Source organism: Enhydra lutris, unplaced genomic scaffold (assembly GCF_002288905.1).
Source record: "Enhydra lutris kenyoni isolate GAN:26980312 unplaced genomic scaffold, ASM228890v2 scaffoldscaffold81, whole genome shotgun sequence".
NCBI classification, from domain to species: Eukaryota; Metazoa; Chordata; class Mammalia; order Carnivora; family Mustelidae; genus Enhydra; species Enhydra lutris.
The window spans coordinates 1,879,557-1,898,564 of record NW_019154165.1 but is presented as its reverse complement, the minus strand read 5'-3'; the positions used below and the strand labels follow the sequence as shown (position 1 = coordinate 1,898,564).

At 36.9% G+C, this 19,008-nt stretch overlaps 1 protein-coding gene across 1 annotated transcript in view; it reads right to left on the bottom strand.

Moving 5' to 3' along the window:
• LOC111161001 (testis expressed 11) overlaps positions 1-19,008 on the bottom strand; it is a 273,790-nt gene that overhangs the window by 20,151 nt on the left and 234,631 nt on the right. Inside the window, exons 24-26 of the mRNA XM_022524429.1 lie at positions 10,631-10,780; positions 8,824-8,932; positions 7,778-7,898 (exon numbers count right to left, since the gene is read on the bottom strand). Of these exons, the coding sequence (XP_022380137.1) occupies positions 7,778-7,898; positions 8,824-8,932; positions 10,631-10,780 (380 nt within the window). The remainder of the gene's footprint in view (positions 1-7,777; positions 7,899-8,823; positions 8,933-10,630; positions 10,781-19,008) is intronic.

The window sequence follows — 19,008 nt, the reverse complement described above, 5'->3', positions numbered from 1 at the left end:
TGTCTCTGTCAAATAAATACATAAAATCTTGAAAAAAAAAAAGAGGGGCACCTGGGTGGCTCAGTGGGTTAAAGCCTCTGCCTTCAGCTCAGGTCATAATCTCAGGGTCCTGGGATTGAGCCCTGCATCAGGCTCTGTTCAGTGGGGAGCCTGTTTCCTCCTCTCTTTCTGCCTACTTGTGATCTCTGTCAAATAAATAAATAAAATCTTAAAAAAAAAGAAAACTACAGGCCACTATCTCTCATGAATACAGATGAAAAATCTTTTTTTTTTTTTAAATATTTTATTTATTTGACAGACAGAGATCACAAGTAGGCAGAGAGGCAGGCAGAGAGAGAGAGGGAAGCAGGCTTCCTGCTGAACAGAGAGCCGGATGTGGGGCTCGATCCCCGGACCCTGGGATCATGACCAGAGCTGAAGGCAGAGGCTTTAACCCACTGAGCCACCCAGGTGCCCCCAGATGAAAAATCTTTAACAAAAACACTAGCATATAGAATTAATCAATATATAAAAAGAATTATACACCATGACCATGTGGGGTTTATTCCAAGGATACAAGGTTGGTTCAACATTTAAAACTGGTCAGTGTAATTCACTATATTATACACAAGAAAAGTCACATGATTATACCAACTGATGCAGGAAAAGCATGTGACAAAATTCAACACTCATTCATGACAGAATCAGGAAAAACATGGAGTTAGGGAGCTTCTTCAGCTTGATAAAGAGCTGCTATAAAAACCTATAGCTAACATTATACTTAATGGCAAAAGACTGAATGACTGAGTGCTTTCCCTCTGATAGTGAACAAGGTAAGAACACCCACTCTCACCACTCTTAACATAGTGCCGAAAGTTCTAGTCAGTACAATAAGGCAAAAAAAAGGAAAGAGAAGGTATATATAGTGCAAAAGAAGAAATAAAACCGTCCCTATTTGAGAAGAGGGATTAAGAGTAGATTTATCTTGATGAGCCTGGAGTAATGCATAGAATTAATGAATTTTTGTAATGTACACCTGAAATGAATATAACACTGTATATTAATTATAATTCAACTAAAAAAAGAAGACTCTAAAACAAAACAAACAACAAATCAACTATAAAAAAGAGCTGCTATAAAAAACCTGTCCCTATTTGCAGATGACATGACTGCTCACATAGAAAATCCTAAGGAATCCTTCCCCCCCAAATTCCAGAAATGAATACGTTCAGCAAGGTTGCAGGATTAAAGACAAACACATAAAAATCTACTGTTTTTCTTTACATAGATGACCCTAGAACAACATGGGTTTGAACTGTGCAGGTATATTTTACACAGATTTTTTTGGATACATTAAGTACAGTTAACTATAAATGCATTTTCTCTTCGTTATGATTTTCTTATAACATTTTTGTTTCTCTAGCTCTCTTTAAGAATACAGTATATAATTCATATAACATATAAAATATGTATTAATTGACTATGTTATTGGTAAGTCTTCCCATCAACAGTAGGCTATTAATAGTTAAGTTTTTGAGGAGTCAAACATTATACATAGATTTTTGACTGTGTGATGGCTGGTACCGCTAAGTTCCATGTTGTTTAAGAGTCGACTATATTAGAAATTAACACATGGACATCATTTACAATCACTCAAAAAACCTGAAATACTTAGGCATAAATCTAACAAAACATGTATAGGACTTGTATGTTGAAAAGTACACACTGCTAATGAAAGAGATAAAAAAATCTAAATAAAAAGACATACTCTGTTCATCGATTAGGAGATTCAATATAAGAAAGATGCCAATTCTTTTTCATTTGGATATAACTTGTCAATTCTTGATATATACTGCACTGGATTGGATAGTGTCCCTCAAAATTCATGTTCTTTCTAGAACCTCAGAATGTGACCATATTTGGAAACAGGGTCATTGCAGATGTAATTAAGATGAGATCATACTGGGGTAGGATGGACCCTTAACCCAGTAATGGCTGGTGTCTAGATAACAAGAGAGAAGAAAAACAAGAGATATGTAAGAAGAATTCCACGTGATGACAGAGAAAGAAATTGCAGTGATGAATCTATAAGCCAAGGAATGCCAAACGTCAGCAACCACTAGAAGCTGAGAAGAGACAAGGAAGGATCCTCCCCCTAGAGACTTCAAAGAGAGCCTTGCCGACACCTCGATTTCGGACTTCTAGCTTCCAGAACTGTGAGAGAATAAGTTTCTGTTATAAGCAGTTTGTGGTCATTTGTTTTGGCAGTCCTAGGAAACAAATGCTGTTCAACACAATTGCTATCAAAATCCCAGAAAAAATATTTGTAGACATAGACAAGATTATTCTAAAATACATATGTAAAGGCAAAGGAACTAGAACATCTAAAACAATTTTGCAGAAGAATAAAGTGGGTAGAATCACTCTACCTGATTTTAAGACTTATTGGGGCACCTGGGTGGCTCAGTGGGTTAAAGCCTCTGCCTTCGGCTCAGGTCATGATCCCAAGGTCCTGGGATCGAGCCCCACATCAGCTCTCGGCTCAGCGGGAAGCCTGCTTCCTCCTCTCTCTCTCTCTGCCTGCCTCTCTGCCTACTTGTAATCTCTGTCAAATAAATAAATAAAATCTTAAAAAAAAGACTTACTACATAGTTACAGTAATCAGGACTGTGTGATATTGGCAGAGGGATAGACACATAGAGAACAGAACAGAGAACCCAGCAACAGACTCACACGAATATGCCCAACTGATTTCTGTTAAAAGTACAAAAGCACTTTAATGGAGGAAAGACAGCCTTGTCAAGAAAATGGTTCTAGAACAAGAGACATGCATAGACAAAATGAACTGTAACCTAAATCTCATACCTCATACAAAAATTAACTTAAAATGTGTCATAATAAACTTAAATATAAAACAGAAAACCATAAAAACTTAAAAAAAAAAGCCCCAAGGGAACAGGAAAAAATCTTGGGGATGTAGTGAGGCAAGGAGTTCTACAATGGACCTGACACCAAAAGTAGGATCAGTAAGACGAAGTTGATGAAATGGGCAAATTAAAAACTTGTTCTGTGAACGACCTTGTAAGTTGATGAGTAAGACAAGCTGCGACTGGGAGAAAATATTTTCAAACCATGTATCAGATTAGTATCTATACTATAAAGAACTCTCAAAACTGAACAGTAAACAAGCAAAACAATCCAATTACAAAATGGACAAAAGGCACGAGGAGACATTTCACCAGAGAGGATATACAGACAGCAAATAAGCACGTGACAAGATGGTCCATCTAACATCATCAGCTGTTAGGGAAATGCAAGTTAAAACCACACTAAATTATGACACACTTATCAGAATGGCTAAAATAAAACAATAGTGATAACATCAAATACTGACAAGGATGTGGAGATTCTGGATTATTCACACACTTTGAGCAAGAGTGTAAAATGTTACAGATGCTCTGGAAAACAGTTTGGCAGTTTCTTTAAAATCTAAACATGCAATTACTGTATGAACCAGCAACTGCCTTCTTAGGTACTATCCCAGAGAAACAAAGACTCCTGTTCACACAAAAACCTGTACACAAATGTTTACAGCAGCTTTATTTGTCATAGCCCCCACTAGAAACAACACAGATGTCCTTCAACAGGTGAATGGTTAAGTGAACTGTGGTACCAGTTCATCCATACCATGGAATACTACTGAGCAATAAAAACAATGACATACTGATACATGCAGCAACTGGTAACTTGATGAATCTCCAGAGAATTCTTATGACAGAAAAAAAGCCAGTCTCAAAAGGTTATATACTATATGATTCCAAATCTCAAAAATTAGATACTGTATGATTCAATCTACAGAATATTATGGAAATGACAGAATTACAGAAATTGATGATAGGTTAGTTGTTGCCATGGATTAAGGAGGGGCTAGGGTGGGAAAGAAGTGGGTGGGAACTATAGAAGGGCAACATGAGGTATCCTTGTGATAGAAAAGTTCTGTGTCTTGACTGTAATAATGTCAACATCCTGATTGTGATATTGTTTTATATAAGATATTACCATTGGGGAAAACTGGGTAAAACATACATAAGATTTCTTGTATTACTTCTTACAACTGCATGTGAATCTACAATTATTTCAAAATAGAATTTTAATTAAGGAGGGCACGTATTGCATGGAACCCTGGGTATTATACATAATGAACCCTGGAACACTACATCAAAAACTAATGATGTACTGTATGGTGACTAACACAACATAATTTAAAAAAAGAAAAGATAAACCAGAGCAATCCATTTCCTCTTTAAAATAATCTAGAATATGAACCTAAAGATAGGCTTGCCTGTTTAAGCATATTAAATCATCCTTCCTGCTTTTTCATTGGCAATAGCTTCTGAATGCCAAGTTGAGCCTCTCCTTTGAACTGAAGCCTAGCAAGAGCAGGTAAAGAAGATATGTGTTCTGGAGGAAAGAGCTCTGGAAGTACAGTCAGATGACCCGAGTTCTAGTCCTGACTCTCATTCATTAGCCATATGAACTTAGGCAAAGTGGTAACTTGACTTTTTTGGAAGGCAGCTATGCTCACCACTAGTGCCACCAACAGGGTAATCTGACTTTTCTGAAACTTAAAAATTTCCTCATTTGAAAGGACTTGTCAAGAATAAATAGTACAGCACTCTATTTCACAGAAATGCTGGGGAGGGGGCAGGGATCATATGAAATAACGGATATAAGAATCCTTCAGGGGCGCCTGGGTGGCTCAGTGGGTTAAGCCTCTGCCTTCGGCTCAGGTCCTTATCTCAGGGTCCTGGGATCGTGCCCCGCATCGGCCCCGCATCGGGCTCTCTGCTCAGCAGGGAGCCTGTTTCCCCTCTCTCCCTGCCTGCCTCTCTGCCTACTTGTGATCCCTCTCTCTCTGTCAAATAAATAAAATAAAATCTTAAAAAAAAAAAAGAGGGGGCGCCTGGGTGGCTCAGTGGGTTGAGCCTCTGCCTTCGGCTCAGGTCATGATCTCAGGGTCCTGGGATCGAGCCCCACATCGGGCTCTCTGCTCAGCAGGAGCCTGCTTCCCCCTCTTCCATTCCCCCTGTTTGTACTCCCTCTCTCGCTGTGTCTCTTGCTGTCAAAATCTTAAAAAAAAAAAAAAAAAAAAAAGAATCCTTTGAAAAATGTAAAGCACGATACTGTGAGACATGAGATTTTATATCTGTGCAACAGCCATTTTACCACAGTATGGAGTCACTTGGTAATGCTCAATAATCACTAACTGCTCAATAAATAATGAGTGACTGGTCATTACAAAAGTCAAACAAGAGCTGAATTTTCTCCCAAGCATTTAAAACAAAGGAGATACATAACATATTCAATCAAAGAGGAAAAAGCAACATATATAAGGAGCCAACAGGATTATTAAATTAATCTCTACATTAAAAAAGTGAACTATCCCACCATGTTTCGGGGGATGAGCAATAATGGATGTGAGACTTGTCAAAAAAGTAGAAAAACACTGAGCTCTGTAACAGAAAACCCAAGATCCAAGGAGATGGAACAGTAATAGAATAGAAGTGTAAAAAAATTGCTCTGAGTGGTTTAGGCCTTATATAGAGACTATGGAAATGGATCAATTTGGATTTACAGTACAATTTAATTTTAGTTTGTATTAGTTACCATGGCAAACACATCTGAAGGTCCAGATGAGGCTCATGGCTTAGAAATAGAACTTTCTCTTCTCCCCAAAAGAAAGTAAAAAAAAAAAAAATATATATATATATATCCAAAATGTTCAATGCTAATTTTTTTTTAAACTTAAATTCACACAGGCCATAATTACATAGCTCCAGGAGAATTCTAGGTTTTTGAAGTCGATGCGGGTTTGTACCAGGTTGTCACCCTGCTACACTGTTCCACCATCTGCTGTGGTTTGCACATATTTTTACATGAAGAGGCAATTGAGCCCAAAGCAGAGTCAGGATCCTCAGTTATTAACATGGACTCAAATAATGACTTCCTGTGAGACTTTAAGCAAGCCACTTAACCTTAATATTTTATAGCTCCCTTATAATAACAATACCACCTTACATGTGTATGAGCTGTTAAAGTTTACAACACAAATTACTATTTTAATTGATCCATAAAACCTCAGTGTGAGAGTCAGAGCAGGTGTTATTTCCATTTTATAAACGAGAAAACCAAAGTCAAATGGCACAGGAGGACCCTACCTTACACCATAAGCAAATAAACTAAAAACAGGATCATAAACCTATATGTAAGAGATAAAAGCATAAAAACTTCTACAAGAAAACACTGGGGAAAATCTTTCAAAATTTGAGATAGGCGAAGATTTCTTATCACGACCAAAACATGAACCATAAAGAAAAGTGATAAATTAGACTTCATCAATACTTAGAACTTTTGCTTTTTAAGTTATGTCATTAAGAAAATGAAATGACAAGCCAGAGACAGGGGGAAAATATTTATAAACAGCATATCTGATGAATGATTTGTACCTAGAATATATAAATAAATCCTACAACTCAACAAGAACCCAATTTTTAAAATGGGAAAATAATTGAATGGACATTTTCCCAAAGAAGGCATAGAAAAGGTCAACAAACACATAAAAAATTATAAACACCATTGGCCATCAAGAAAATACAAATCAAAACCACAATGAGCTACCACTACACCCTCACTAAAATGACTATAATGAAAAAGATAGACATTATTGTGTCGATGAGGAAGTGTGGAAATTAGAACCCTCATACACCGCTGGTAGGGATGTAAAATAGTGCAACCACTTTGGAAAACAGATTGTAGCTCCTCAGAAAGTTAAACATAAAGTTACCAAATGACCCAGAAATTCATATATTCAAGAGTACTGAAAACATATGTCCACAAAGACTGGTATACAAATATCATAGCAGTATTATTCGTAATAGCTAAAAAGTAAAACCAACTCAAATGACTACCAAGTAGTGAGTAGATAAAGAAAATGTGATATATCCATTCAGTAGAATATAATAACATAGGAAGGATTAAAATACTGATACCTGCTACATGGATGAGCCTCAAAAATATTATGCTAAATTGAAAGAAGCTAGACACAAGAGATCACACGCTGCGTGGTTTCATTCATATGAAGTGTCCAGAAAGAGAAAATTGGCAGAATAGCAGATCTGTGGTTGCCTGGGCCTTAAGGTGGGAATAGGGACTAACCACAAACAGGTGAGAAGAAACTTTGGGGTAATGGAAATATTCTAAAACTGGACGGTGGTAACAGCTGCATTAACTACAAACTTACTAAAATCACCAAATGGTACATATACAAAGTGTATATAAATTACACCTCAATAAAGCTAATTTAAAAATCACTGAATAAACCTGTGCTGAAAATAAAAAAAAACCAGCAGAGAAGGGACAAAAATACAGGTCCTCCATGTTCCTTCTACTCTATTACCTGCCTTGAAGAAATGGAAAGAATAACAATAAGGTTTTTCAAAGGGTTACTATCATCACAGTGGAAGTAACAATTCTACCAGGTTTTGAAAACACAAAATAATTAAAAATTCCAGTTGGTACTGCTATTTTCATTTAATCCATAGTATAGCTGTATCAGAAATTTTCTCCTTTTAACTCTTTACAGTTCATAAACACAGGGAAATTTTATAGTGTGTAAGTATATTATAATACGAATTTATTTACCCTAAAACTCACATCAGAAAGCACTATTCTATGTCATTTCTAACACAGAAGACAGTTCTAATTTTAAAGAATAGCTTAGTATCACTGGTTGACTTACGGTATGGATAATGACGCTCAGAGCATCTTCAAAATGACCCCAAACTTCTTCCAGGGGACACAGTTCCGAATCTGGCACCCCATCTGGCACTAAGAGGTTTATCAAGTTGTGCATACATTTGCTGAAATCAAAAAGAGAAAACTCATCCCATAAGGAAATAAATCACTGGCATCATGGCTAAGATAAGTAAAATCTGGATCTCATCCCAGACTACGAGCTTCAAAACACTTCTGTTCTTCCCTCATTTTTATCTGGCCTCCAACCTCAGAAGACAGATTTTTGAAGCTATAAAAGGGGCTGACCAATCCTCCTTTTTATTATGCCTATGGTTGTCTTTCACCTTTTTTTAGTTTCCTGCACTAAGGAGTTGTAGCTGTTTATTATATTTTATGAGCTGGTTCGATCTATAGACATTTTAAAGCATCTCATTACATCCCAAAACGGGCAAAGGAATTGGGATTTAAACTGGGAATAATTCCAGGAGAACTGTCTCTCATGTCTCAGAAAAGAAAGACTGTAATAAAGTTTTTCACAGAAAAATCACACATCATTTCCCCCACGTCTAGGCAGAGAAAACATAAAATCTCTAATAAATAATATTTTGTATTATGATGCAGAGCACTGGTTAGTCCTTAAAGAAAAGTGCTTAGAAAAAACACCTGAGACAAATATCGCAAAATGTTAACATTTGTTAAATTTGGGTGGTGGGTACATTGGTGGTTGTTATATTAATCTCTGAAAGGTACTTAATAATTTTATCATATATATAGTCTCACACAAAGAAGCAACTTTGCCCCTTTTTTTACCTTCTTTTGAGAAATCCAGACTCCCTGACATAGCTAATTAATTCTTGGTCTATATTATAACTCTAAATATGGAGCTGTTTTGAGGGCTTTTTAGTTCAGGAGTTACAGGAGTGCCCCTGATCATCTTTTAAGTTGGAACAGTTGAGTATGACTGATGACTTATGGGCTATCAAACCCATAAGTCTGATATCTTTTGGTTATCAAAAAGCCTAGATTTAGTGTTAAGTTACATTTACTAACCTGTATTTCAACACATCAATGGATTCTTTCTTTTTGTAAAGAAGTAAGGCCCTTTTCAAGGCCTTCAGAGCAATGGAAGGATAGTGTGCGGGCATTTCCACTGCTAATGCTATAGGAAGGAAAGAAAAAAGGCTGTTGAGTACCTTATCTATCAGTTTTCATCCCAGGCTACAACTTGCTCTCTCTAATGAAACTGGCCTGGAACAGATTAACACAAACCAACCAACCAACGGACAAAAACCCCTAAAAACGCATTTTATGAAATCAGGAGTCCATGCTGGCTTTCAGAGACAGCTTATAGATTCTGGGTAGAATAACGTGGTAGGGTCACCAGGGTAATCTTCTCTTTAGCAAACATCAACAGAGAACCTACTGTTTCTGTGATCCTGCTCACAGTCATACAGGTAAAGTGATAATCTTATGAGCCAGAGTCAAGGAGGGGCACACAAAGGGGGAAACAAAAAGCAGATCAGTAAAAGGGCAATAATCAAACGGACTCCGAAAAACAACCTGAGGATTTTGAAGGGGTGGGGGGTGGGAGGTTGGGGGAACCAGGTGGTGGGTTATGGAGGGCACGTATTGCATGAAGCACTGGGTGTGGTGCAAAAACAATGAATACTGTTACACTGAAAAGAAATAAAAAATTAAAAAAAAATTATACTATAATATACTGTTTTAGTCTAATACTAAAAACAGGAAACAGTTGACATGAGAGTGAGTGTCAGAGATAACAAACCCTAAAACTTCCAAATGCATTTACCAGGTTTCTAATTGGAGATCCATTATATAAGAAGTGGTCACCATTACATGTCCATAAAGTATAGACCAGCTGCTCCTTGTCTCTAGGAATTTTGTCTTACGGGATAAGGAAAGGCAAATGTGACCTTTGTGCCTAATACCTTTATTAACCACACAGGCTCCCGAGGAGGGAAGGGGGAGAAAAAAGGAAAAATAATTAGGCCATTTCCTGCAGCATATCCCCATATAGGTTCTGGGACCCCAAATACTACTTAACTTACAGCCCAACCAGAAATTTGAGAGTGGTCATTATATTAAAGAATATTACCAGTATTTCTTTGTACACTTTATTTTTAAAAAGACTTTTTTTTTTTTTAAGATTTTTTATTTATTTATTTGACAGACAGAGATCACAAGTAGGCAGAGAGAGAGAGAGGAGGAAGCAGGCTCCTCACTGAGCAGAGAGCCCAATGCGGGGCTCAATCCCAGGACCCTGGGATCATGACCTGAGCTGAAGGCAGAGGCTTTAACCCACTGAGCCACCCAGGTGCCCCTAAAAGACTTTATTTTTAAGTAATCTCTACACGGAGTTTCGTGATCTACTGACTGAACCAGCCAAGGACCCCCCTCTTTGTACACTTTAATAAATTGCTAAGATTGTATCACCTTTGATTAAACAGTTGATGGTCATTTCTATCTAGCTGAGTAAAACCAGCTTTCCAAGGTTCAAGCTCCCCCTATTGCGTAGTTATGTAATTCAATTCCACACCTAGAGTAAGTACGCCTATTATAAGTAATGCACTTTACTCAGGTGTCTAAGAACAACAAATATAAGCAAATATTCTTCACGACCCTAAGGAGCTTATAGTCTCATATAAAGAAAAAGATATATGCATTAATGACTATAATACATGACATTTCAAGAATGCCATTAGAGAAGGAGAAACAAAGTGCTATGAGAAAACATTATATCCCCCCTGAAGGTAAAGAACGAAGGACAGAGAGAAGAAAAAAAGTAGTACAATCTAAATGTCTAACAGTCTTCCAAAAACATAAATATAGCACTTACATGCAATTATTTCAAATGTTTTACTTTCCAAATGAGGCAGTTCCCACACTGATTCCAGGAAGCTGTCAAGGAATGGATCATTCATTTTGGCTTTAACTTCAAACTCATACAGCAGAAGCAGTGTCTCACATGGATCACTTGAGAAGTCCCCTAAGAGGGAGGCAAAAATGCAACATCCTCTGTGATTATATTTTATTATTCTATTCTAATCTCTCTTCTGGGGAGATTTTTCTGTTGAGGAAAATTAATTCTACTTACAAACTGAAGGTTGTCCCAGCTTCTGTATATAGACATTTTACATTTTTAAATCATTAGATACATTTTTACATTTTATATCATTAAAAACATTATAAATTTAAATAATTAAATATATTTTTACATTTTAAATCATTAAATACATTATCAATTCACCAACACTTTGAGCACCCTCTAATGCATTCAGAAGCATTGTCTACATTTCCTGAAATTACTGCCATAATGTTCCTAAATAGCCTGAAAAAGTCCTGCTACTATCTAATCTAGATCCAATGTTTATATGCCTCACTTTAATGACTGTGTTAACCAAAAGATGGAATGCTGTATAAGCTAACTGTGGTTTTATTTTAAGCAAAGTAAAAAGTGTTTCCAAATTATTTCTTTTAGTCAGTAAATAGTATTTCTTGGGTATCACCATGGGCAGAAAGTTCTATCAGATGGCATATACCACAGGATGTGAGATGGTTTTCATTCATCCTGGTTAGACTGAACTTTTTTAAAAAGTTTTTTTTTTTTCTTTTTTAAAGATTTTATTTATTTATATGAGAGAGAGAGAGTGTAAGCAAGAGAGCACAAGCTGGGGGGAGAGGCAGAGCGAAGGGGAGAAGACGACTCCCTGCTGAGCAGGGAGCCCAATGTGGGGCTCAATCCCAGGACCCTGGGATCATGACAGGAGCCAAAGGCAGACATTTAACCAACTGAGCCACCCAGGTGCCCCTAAAAAAAGTTTTGAGGTATAGCACACATACAATAAACTGAATAAAACCCGTTAAAGAAGCAGCTTGTTGAATTTTCATGTATGTTTAAACCATGTAACCACTACTCAGATCATGATACAGAACACTTCCAACATTTGTGCTCCTTTTCAAGTCAATATCACCTTAGCAGAGTTAACAACTATTTTGATTTCTATCACTATTGATTGTTACTGCCTATTCTTTTTTTTTTTGTTACTGCCTATTCTTGAATGTCATTGCTAGTACACAGAAATATAATAGATTTTTGAATATTTGGCCTTGCCAAATTCATTTACTAATCATAGTAACTTTTCTGTAGATTGTTTGGGATTTTCTACGTAGACAATCATGTCATCTGCAAATAGAAGTCGTTTTATTTCTTCTTTTTCACTCTATGTCTTTTTTCCATTCTTTTGCTTGGCTCATTGCACTGGCTAAGACTTCTAGGAAGATGCTGAACAGAAGTGAGAGCAGACAACCTTGACTTGTTCCTGCCCTTAGAGGGAAAGCATTCAGCCTTTCGTCATTAAACTTGATATTGGCTGTAGTTTTATCTTTGTAGATGCCCTGTATCAGGTTGAGAAACTTCCCTACTTTTCTTGGTTTGCTCAGGGTTTTTAAAAAAATCATAAATGGATGTTCAATCTTTTCACTTAACTGTTGATATGGTAATTTGAGTCTACAATGTTGAACCTAGGACAAACCTCACATAGTTATGGTCTCTTATCCTTTTCAAATTTTACTAAATTTAACTTGCTAATATTTTGTTGAGGATTTCTGCAGCTATTTTCATGAGGAATATTGGTCCATAGCTTTCTTTTCTCATATTTTGTCTGGTATTGGTATCAGTAAAAATGAGCTCATAAAATGAGCCGGGAAGTATGCCCTCTTCTTTCTTGAAGGGTCTGTATAAAGCTGGTATTATGTCTTTAAATGTTTGATAGAATTCCCTACTGGAGTTTTCTCTGTTACAAGATTTTAAACTATAAATTCAATGCGTATAAGACTATTCAGATTATCTATTTCCCCTTGAAGCAGCTTTGTTAGTTTGTGACTTTCAAGGAATTTGTCCACCTCATAAAAAGCTGTCAAAGTCATAGGCATAAGGCTGATTATAACAGTTGTTAATCATCTTTTTAAATGTCTGCAGGATCTATAGTGATGTCTCTATTTTCATTCTTGACATTGTTAATTTGTGTCTATCTGCCTGGGTAGGGGTTTCTCAATTGTACTGATCTTCTCAAAACAACAACAACAACAACAACAACAACATAGCTTTTGATTTCACTGTTTTTACTTTAATGTATTTTGTTTTTATTTTTAAGATTTATTTTAAAGTAACCTTTACACCCAATGTGGGGCTCAAACTCACAGCCCCAAGATCCAGAGTTGCACGCTGAGCAACTGAACCAGCCAGGCACCTGTTTTAAATTTTATTGATTTCTGCTCTTATTTCTTTTGTTCCACTCAATTGGGCTTAATTTGCTATTTTTTTCTAGTTTCTTAGGGTGAAGCCTTAGATTATCTGAGATCTCTATCTAATGCAATAAATTTTTGTCTGAACACTGCTTTAGCTGTATCTTCTCAATTTTTTTACTTTTATTTATTTCTATTAACATATAATGTATTATTTGCTTCAGGGGTACAGGTCTGTGAAACAGCAGTCTTACACAATTCACACCACTCACCACAGCACATTACCTTCCCCAATGTCCAGAACTGAGCCAGCCAATCTCTCCCCCCGTATCTTCTCAATTTTTATATGCATGCTTTCATTTTCATTCCACTCAAACTATTCCTGATTTCCTTTCGTGACTTGTTCTTGAACCCATTAGATTATTGGAAAGTGTGTTGTTTAATTTCCAAATATTTGGAGATTTTACAGATGGCTCTGTATTATAATTTTATAATTTAATTCCATTATGGTCAGAGAAGTACTTTGTATGATTTCAATACTTTTACATTTTTTGAAGTTTGTTTTATGGTTCAGAACATGGACTACTGTGATGAATGTTCAGTGTGCTTTTGAAAAAAGAAAATGTATTCTGCTCTTGTAGGATCGAGTATTCTCTAGATGTCAATTAGATCAAGTTGGTTGAGAGTGCTGTTCATGTCTTCTCCATCGTTACTGAGTATCTACTGACTTGGTTCTATTGACTACTGAAAAATGAGTATTGAAGTCTCCAACTGTAGTTATGGGTTTTCCTATTCCACGTTCCATTTCTATCAGTTTTCACTTCATGTGTTTTGAAGCTCTGTTGTTAGGTACATCACAGATTTCAAGTAGTTATGTTGTCATTTTTAATTGATCACTTTTTCATTATGTTTCTCTTTATCCTGAGTAATGTTGCTTGCTCTAAACTGCTTTTTGCTTGCTATTAATATAGCCATTCCAGCGTTCCTTTTCTTAGTGTTTGTATAGTGTACCCTTTTCAATTCCTTTTATTTCGGACCTATATATGTCTCCATATTGAAGTGGGTTTTTTTGGTAGACAACACGTAGTTGGGTCTTGATTTTTTATCCAGTATGACATTCTTCATCTTTAATCAGTGTGTTTAGACCAGGGGTGAGTAAACTACAATCTGTGGGAAGGCTGACTGTTATCGAAATAAAGTTTTATTTGAACACAATTATGTCCTTTGTTTAAATATGGTCCATGTACTCCTGTGACAATGGCAGAGTTGAGCAGTTGTGTCCAAGACCTACTAGCCTAAAATACTCACTACTAGAACTTTAAGAAAGTGCCTGATTTAGACCATTTATATTTAATGCAATTATTGATAGCTGGGTGTTCTTCAACTTCAAAAAAATGAGTTATATGTAAAACAACTAGACAGAAAATCAATAAGGAAAAAAAATGAAAATACTGTAAGCCAACTAGACCTAACAGACATCTATAGAACATCACTCCCAAAAGAGCAGCAGAATATATGTTCTTCTCAAGTGCAAACTATGCTCTAGGTCATAAAACAAACTTCAGTAAATTTCAAAGTATAAAATAATGCAAAGTATGTTCTGTGACCATATGAAATTAAAAATTAATAACAGGGGGCGCCTCTGCCTTCAGCTCAGGTCATGATCTCAGGGTCCTGGGACCGAGCCCCACATTGGGCTCTCTGCTTGGTGGGGAGCCTGCTTCCCCCCAACCCCCACCTGCCTCTCTGCCTGCTTGTGATCTCTGTGTGTCAAATAAATAAAATCTTTTTTTTTTTTTAAAGATTTTGTTTTTATTTATTTGTCAGGGACAGAGGGAGAGAGAGCGAGCGAGCACAGGCAGACAGAGAAGCAGGCAGAGGCAGAGGGAGAAGCAGGCTCCCCGCCGAGCCTGCTTCTCCCTCTGCCTCTGCCAGGACGCTGGGATCATGACCTGAGCCGAAGGCAGCTGCTTAACCAACCAACCCAGGCGTCCCAAATAAATAAAATCTTTAAAAAAATTAATAACAGAAAAAAATTTGGGAAATGTACAAATATATGTAAAATAAATGTATCTTTAAACAACCAGTAGGTCAAAAAATAAATCAAAAGAGAAATTAGAAAATATTTTGAAATGAATAAAAATGAGGACGCAATAGACCAAAACAAATGGGATACAGTTACAGTAGTGCCTACAGGAAAATTTGTATCTATAAGCACCTACATTAAGAAAGGAGAAACACTGGGGCGCCTGGGTGGCTCAGTTGGTTAGGCGACTGCCTTCGGCTCAGGTCATGATCCTGGAGTCCCGGGATCGAGTCCCACATCGGGCTCCCGGCTCCACAGGGAGTCTGCTTCTCCCTCTGACCTTCTCCTCGCTCATGCTCTCTCTCACTGTCTCTCTCTCTCTCTCAAATAAATAAATAAAATATTAAAAAAAAAAGAAAGGCGAAACACTTCAAATCAGTAATCTAATCTTCTACCTTAGTTAAGACCAAAATAACTCAAACAAGTAGAAAATAGAGAATAATAAAGATTGGAGTGGAAATGAATCGAGAATAGGAAAACAATAGAAAAAATTAATGAAATCAGAAGCTAGTTCTTTGAAAAGATCAACAAACTAAGTCTCTAGAAGCCTCATTTCTAGAATCAGAAGGGAAAAAGGAAACATTACCAACCTCAGAGAAATAAAAAGGATTACAAAGGACTGCTATGAATAACTGTATGTCAATAAGTTAGATAACCTGTACGAAATGGGCAGTTTCCTAGAAAGAAAAACTACTGAAATGGACTCAAGAAGAAATAGACAATCTAAACAGACCTATAATGAATAAAGTAATTTATTTTTTAAAAAGATTTTTATTTATTTATTTGAGAGGGAGAGAGAAAGAGAGAATGCATGAGTGCACATAAGCAGGGGGAGTATCAGAGGGAGAGGGAGAAGCAGGCTCTCTCCCGCAGGAAGCCCAATGTAGGGCTTGATCCCAGGACCCTGGGATCATGACCTGAGCCAAAGGCAGGCTCTTTTTTAAAAAATTTTTTATTTTTTTGGGGCACCTGGGTGGCTCAGTGGGTTAAGCCGCTGCCTTCGGCTCAGGTCATGATCTCAGGGTCCTGGGATCGAGTCCCACATCGGGCTCTCTGCTCAGCAGGGAGCCTGCTTCCCCCTCTCTCTCTCTCTGCCTGCCTCTCTGTCTACTTGTGATCTCTCTCTGTCAAATAAATAAACAAAATCTTTAAAAAAATTTTTATTTTTTTAATGACTTTTCAGTGTACTAGAATTCATTGTTTATGCACCACACCCAGTGCTCCATGCAATACATGCCCTCCATAATACCTGCCACAGGCTGGCCCAACTTCCCACCCCCCTGCCCCTTCAAAACCCTCAGATTGTTTTTCAAAGTCCATAGTCTCTCATGGTTCATCTCCCCCTCCAATTTCCCTCAACTCCCTTCTCCTCTCCATCTCCCCATGTCTTCCATGTTATTTCTTATGCTCCACAAATAAGTAAAACCGTATGATAATTGACTCTTTCTGCTTGACTTATTTCACGAAGCATAATCTCTTCCAGTCCCGTCCATGTTGCTACAAAAGTTGGGTATTCATCCTTTCTGATGGAGGCATAATACTCCATAGTGTATATGGACCACATCTTCCTTATCCATTCATCCATTGAAGGGCATCTTGGTTCTTTCCACAGTTTGGCAACCGTGGCCATTGCTGCATGAACACTGGGGTACAGATGGCCCTTCTTTTCACTACATCTGTATCTTTGGGGTAAATACCCAGTAGTCAAAGGCAGACTCTTAACTGACTGAGCCACTGAGGTGCCCCAATGAATACAGCAATTTAAATAGTTTTTAGGGGTACCTGGGTGGCTCAGGGGGTTAAAGCCTCTGCCTTCAGCTCAGGTCATGATCTCAGGGTCCTGGGATTGAGCCCCACATCAGGCTCTCTGCTCAGCAGGGAGCCTGCTTCCCCCTCTCTCTCTCTGCCTGCTTCTCTGACTCCTTGTGATCTCTGTCTCTGTCAAATAAATAAATAAAATCTTTAAAAATAAATAAATAAATAGTTTTTAAAACTATAGAAAAAGAAAAGCCAGGACTAAACAGCTTCACCACTGGACTGTACCAAACAATTAAAGAATTAATACTAATTCTCACAAATTCTTTTATAAAAATAGAAGAGGATGGGGGTACCTGGGTGGCTCAGTTGGTTGAGTGTCCAACTCTTAATTTTGGCTCAGGTCATGCTCTCAGGGTTATGGGATGGAGCCCCATGTCCAGTTCCATGCTCAGCACGGAGTCTGCTTGAGTTTCTCTCACTCTACCCCTCCCCCAACTCGTGCACTTCCCTCTCTCTACAGTAAATAAATAAATCTTTTAAAAAACAGAAGGGGATGGAACACTCATGACTCATTCTATGAGGCCAGTATTACTGTGATACCAAAGATATCACAAATAAAGAAAATTACAAATATCTCTTAGGAATATAAACTCAAAAATTCCCAACAAAATACTAGTAAATTGAACTCAGCAGCAAAGAAAATAATTATGCAATATGCCCAAATGGGATCTACCCAGAAATGCAAGACTGCTTTAACAACTGAAAATCAATTAATGCAATATACCATATCAATAAAATAAGAAACAAAAACTACATGATGTTCTCCAGAGGCAGAAAACCATTTGACAGAATCCAATATCCTTTCATGATAAAAACAATTAACAAACCAGAAGGGAACTTCCTCAATCTGATAAAGGGCATCTCTGGAAAACCCACAGCTAACAACACACTTACTAGTGAAAGACTGGACTCTCCCTCTAAGATAGAACAAAAAAGAATGCCCACTTTCACCACTGCTATTCAATAATGCACTGAAAGTTCTAGTCAAAGAAATTAGGCAAGATAAACAAAAGACATCAAGACAGAAAATAAATAGTAAAATGTGATCTTGTAAATATGATTCCTAGGGAATTCAGTAAAATACCATTAGAAAAAATAAACAAGTTTAAGATCAATATAAAAAATCAATTCTAAAAAATGGAAAATGCAAAAAAAAATCAATTCTAGTTCTATAAAATAGCAATGAGCAAACTGAAAATAAGATTAAGAAAACAATTCCATTCACAATAGCATTAGAAACAATAAAATACCTAGGAATAAATTAAAAGATGTGCCGGACTTGTACAATGAAAATTATAAAACATCACCGAAAAATTAAAGATGTAAATAAATGGAAAAATATTCCATGTTCATAGATTAAAAGACTTAACTTTGTTAGGATGGCAATACTCCCAAAAATGATCTACAGATTCAACACAATCCCTATCAGAATCCCAGCTGGCTTTTTTCTTTTTTCAGAAATTGTCAGGCCGATCCTAAAATTCATATGGAAATTCAAGGAACCCAGAATAGCCAAAATGATCTTGAAAAAAGAACAAATTTGGAGGACTAACACTTCCTGATTTCAAAACTTACTACAAAGCAATGATAATTAAGACAGTGTGGTACTGGCATAAGGACAGACACGCATATCAATGGGACAGAACTGACAATCCAGAAATAAAACGATGTGTTTATGATCAACTAATTTTCCACAAGTAGGCAAAGACTATCCAATGTGGAAAGACTATTTAAAAAAAAATTAATAGTGCTGAAATGACTGGATAGCCACATGGAAAAGAATGAGGTCAGACTCTTACCTCATACCACATACAAAAATTCACTCAAAATAGATCAAAGACCTAAGTATAGGAGCTAGAAGTATAAAACTTTTCAGAAGAAAACATAGGAATAAATGTTCATAATTCTGAATCTGGCAGTGGATTTTTACATATGATACCAAAAGCATAAGCAACAAAAGAAAAATATATTTTACTTCATCAAAATTAAACAATTTGTGCTTTGGGGTGCCTGGGCAGCTCAGTTGTTAAGCGTCTGCCTTTGGCTCAGGTCACAATCCCAGGGTC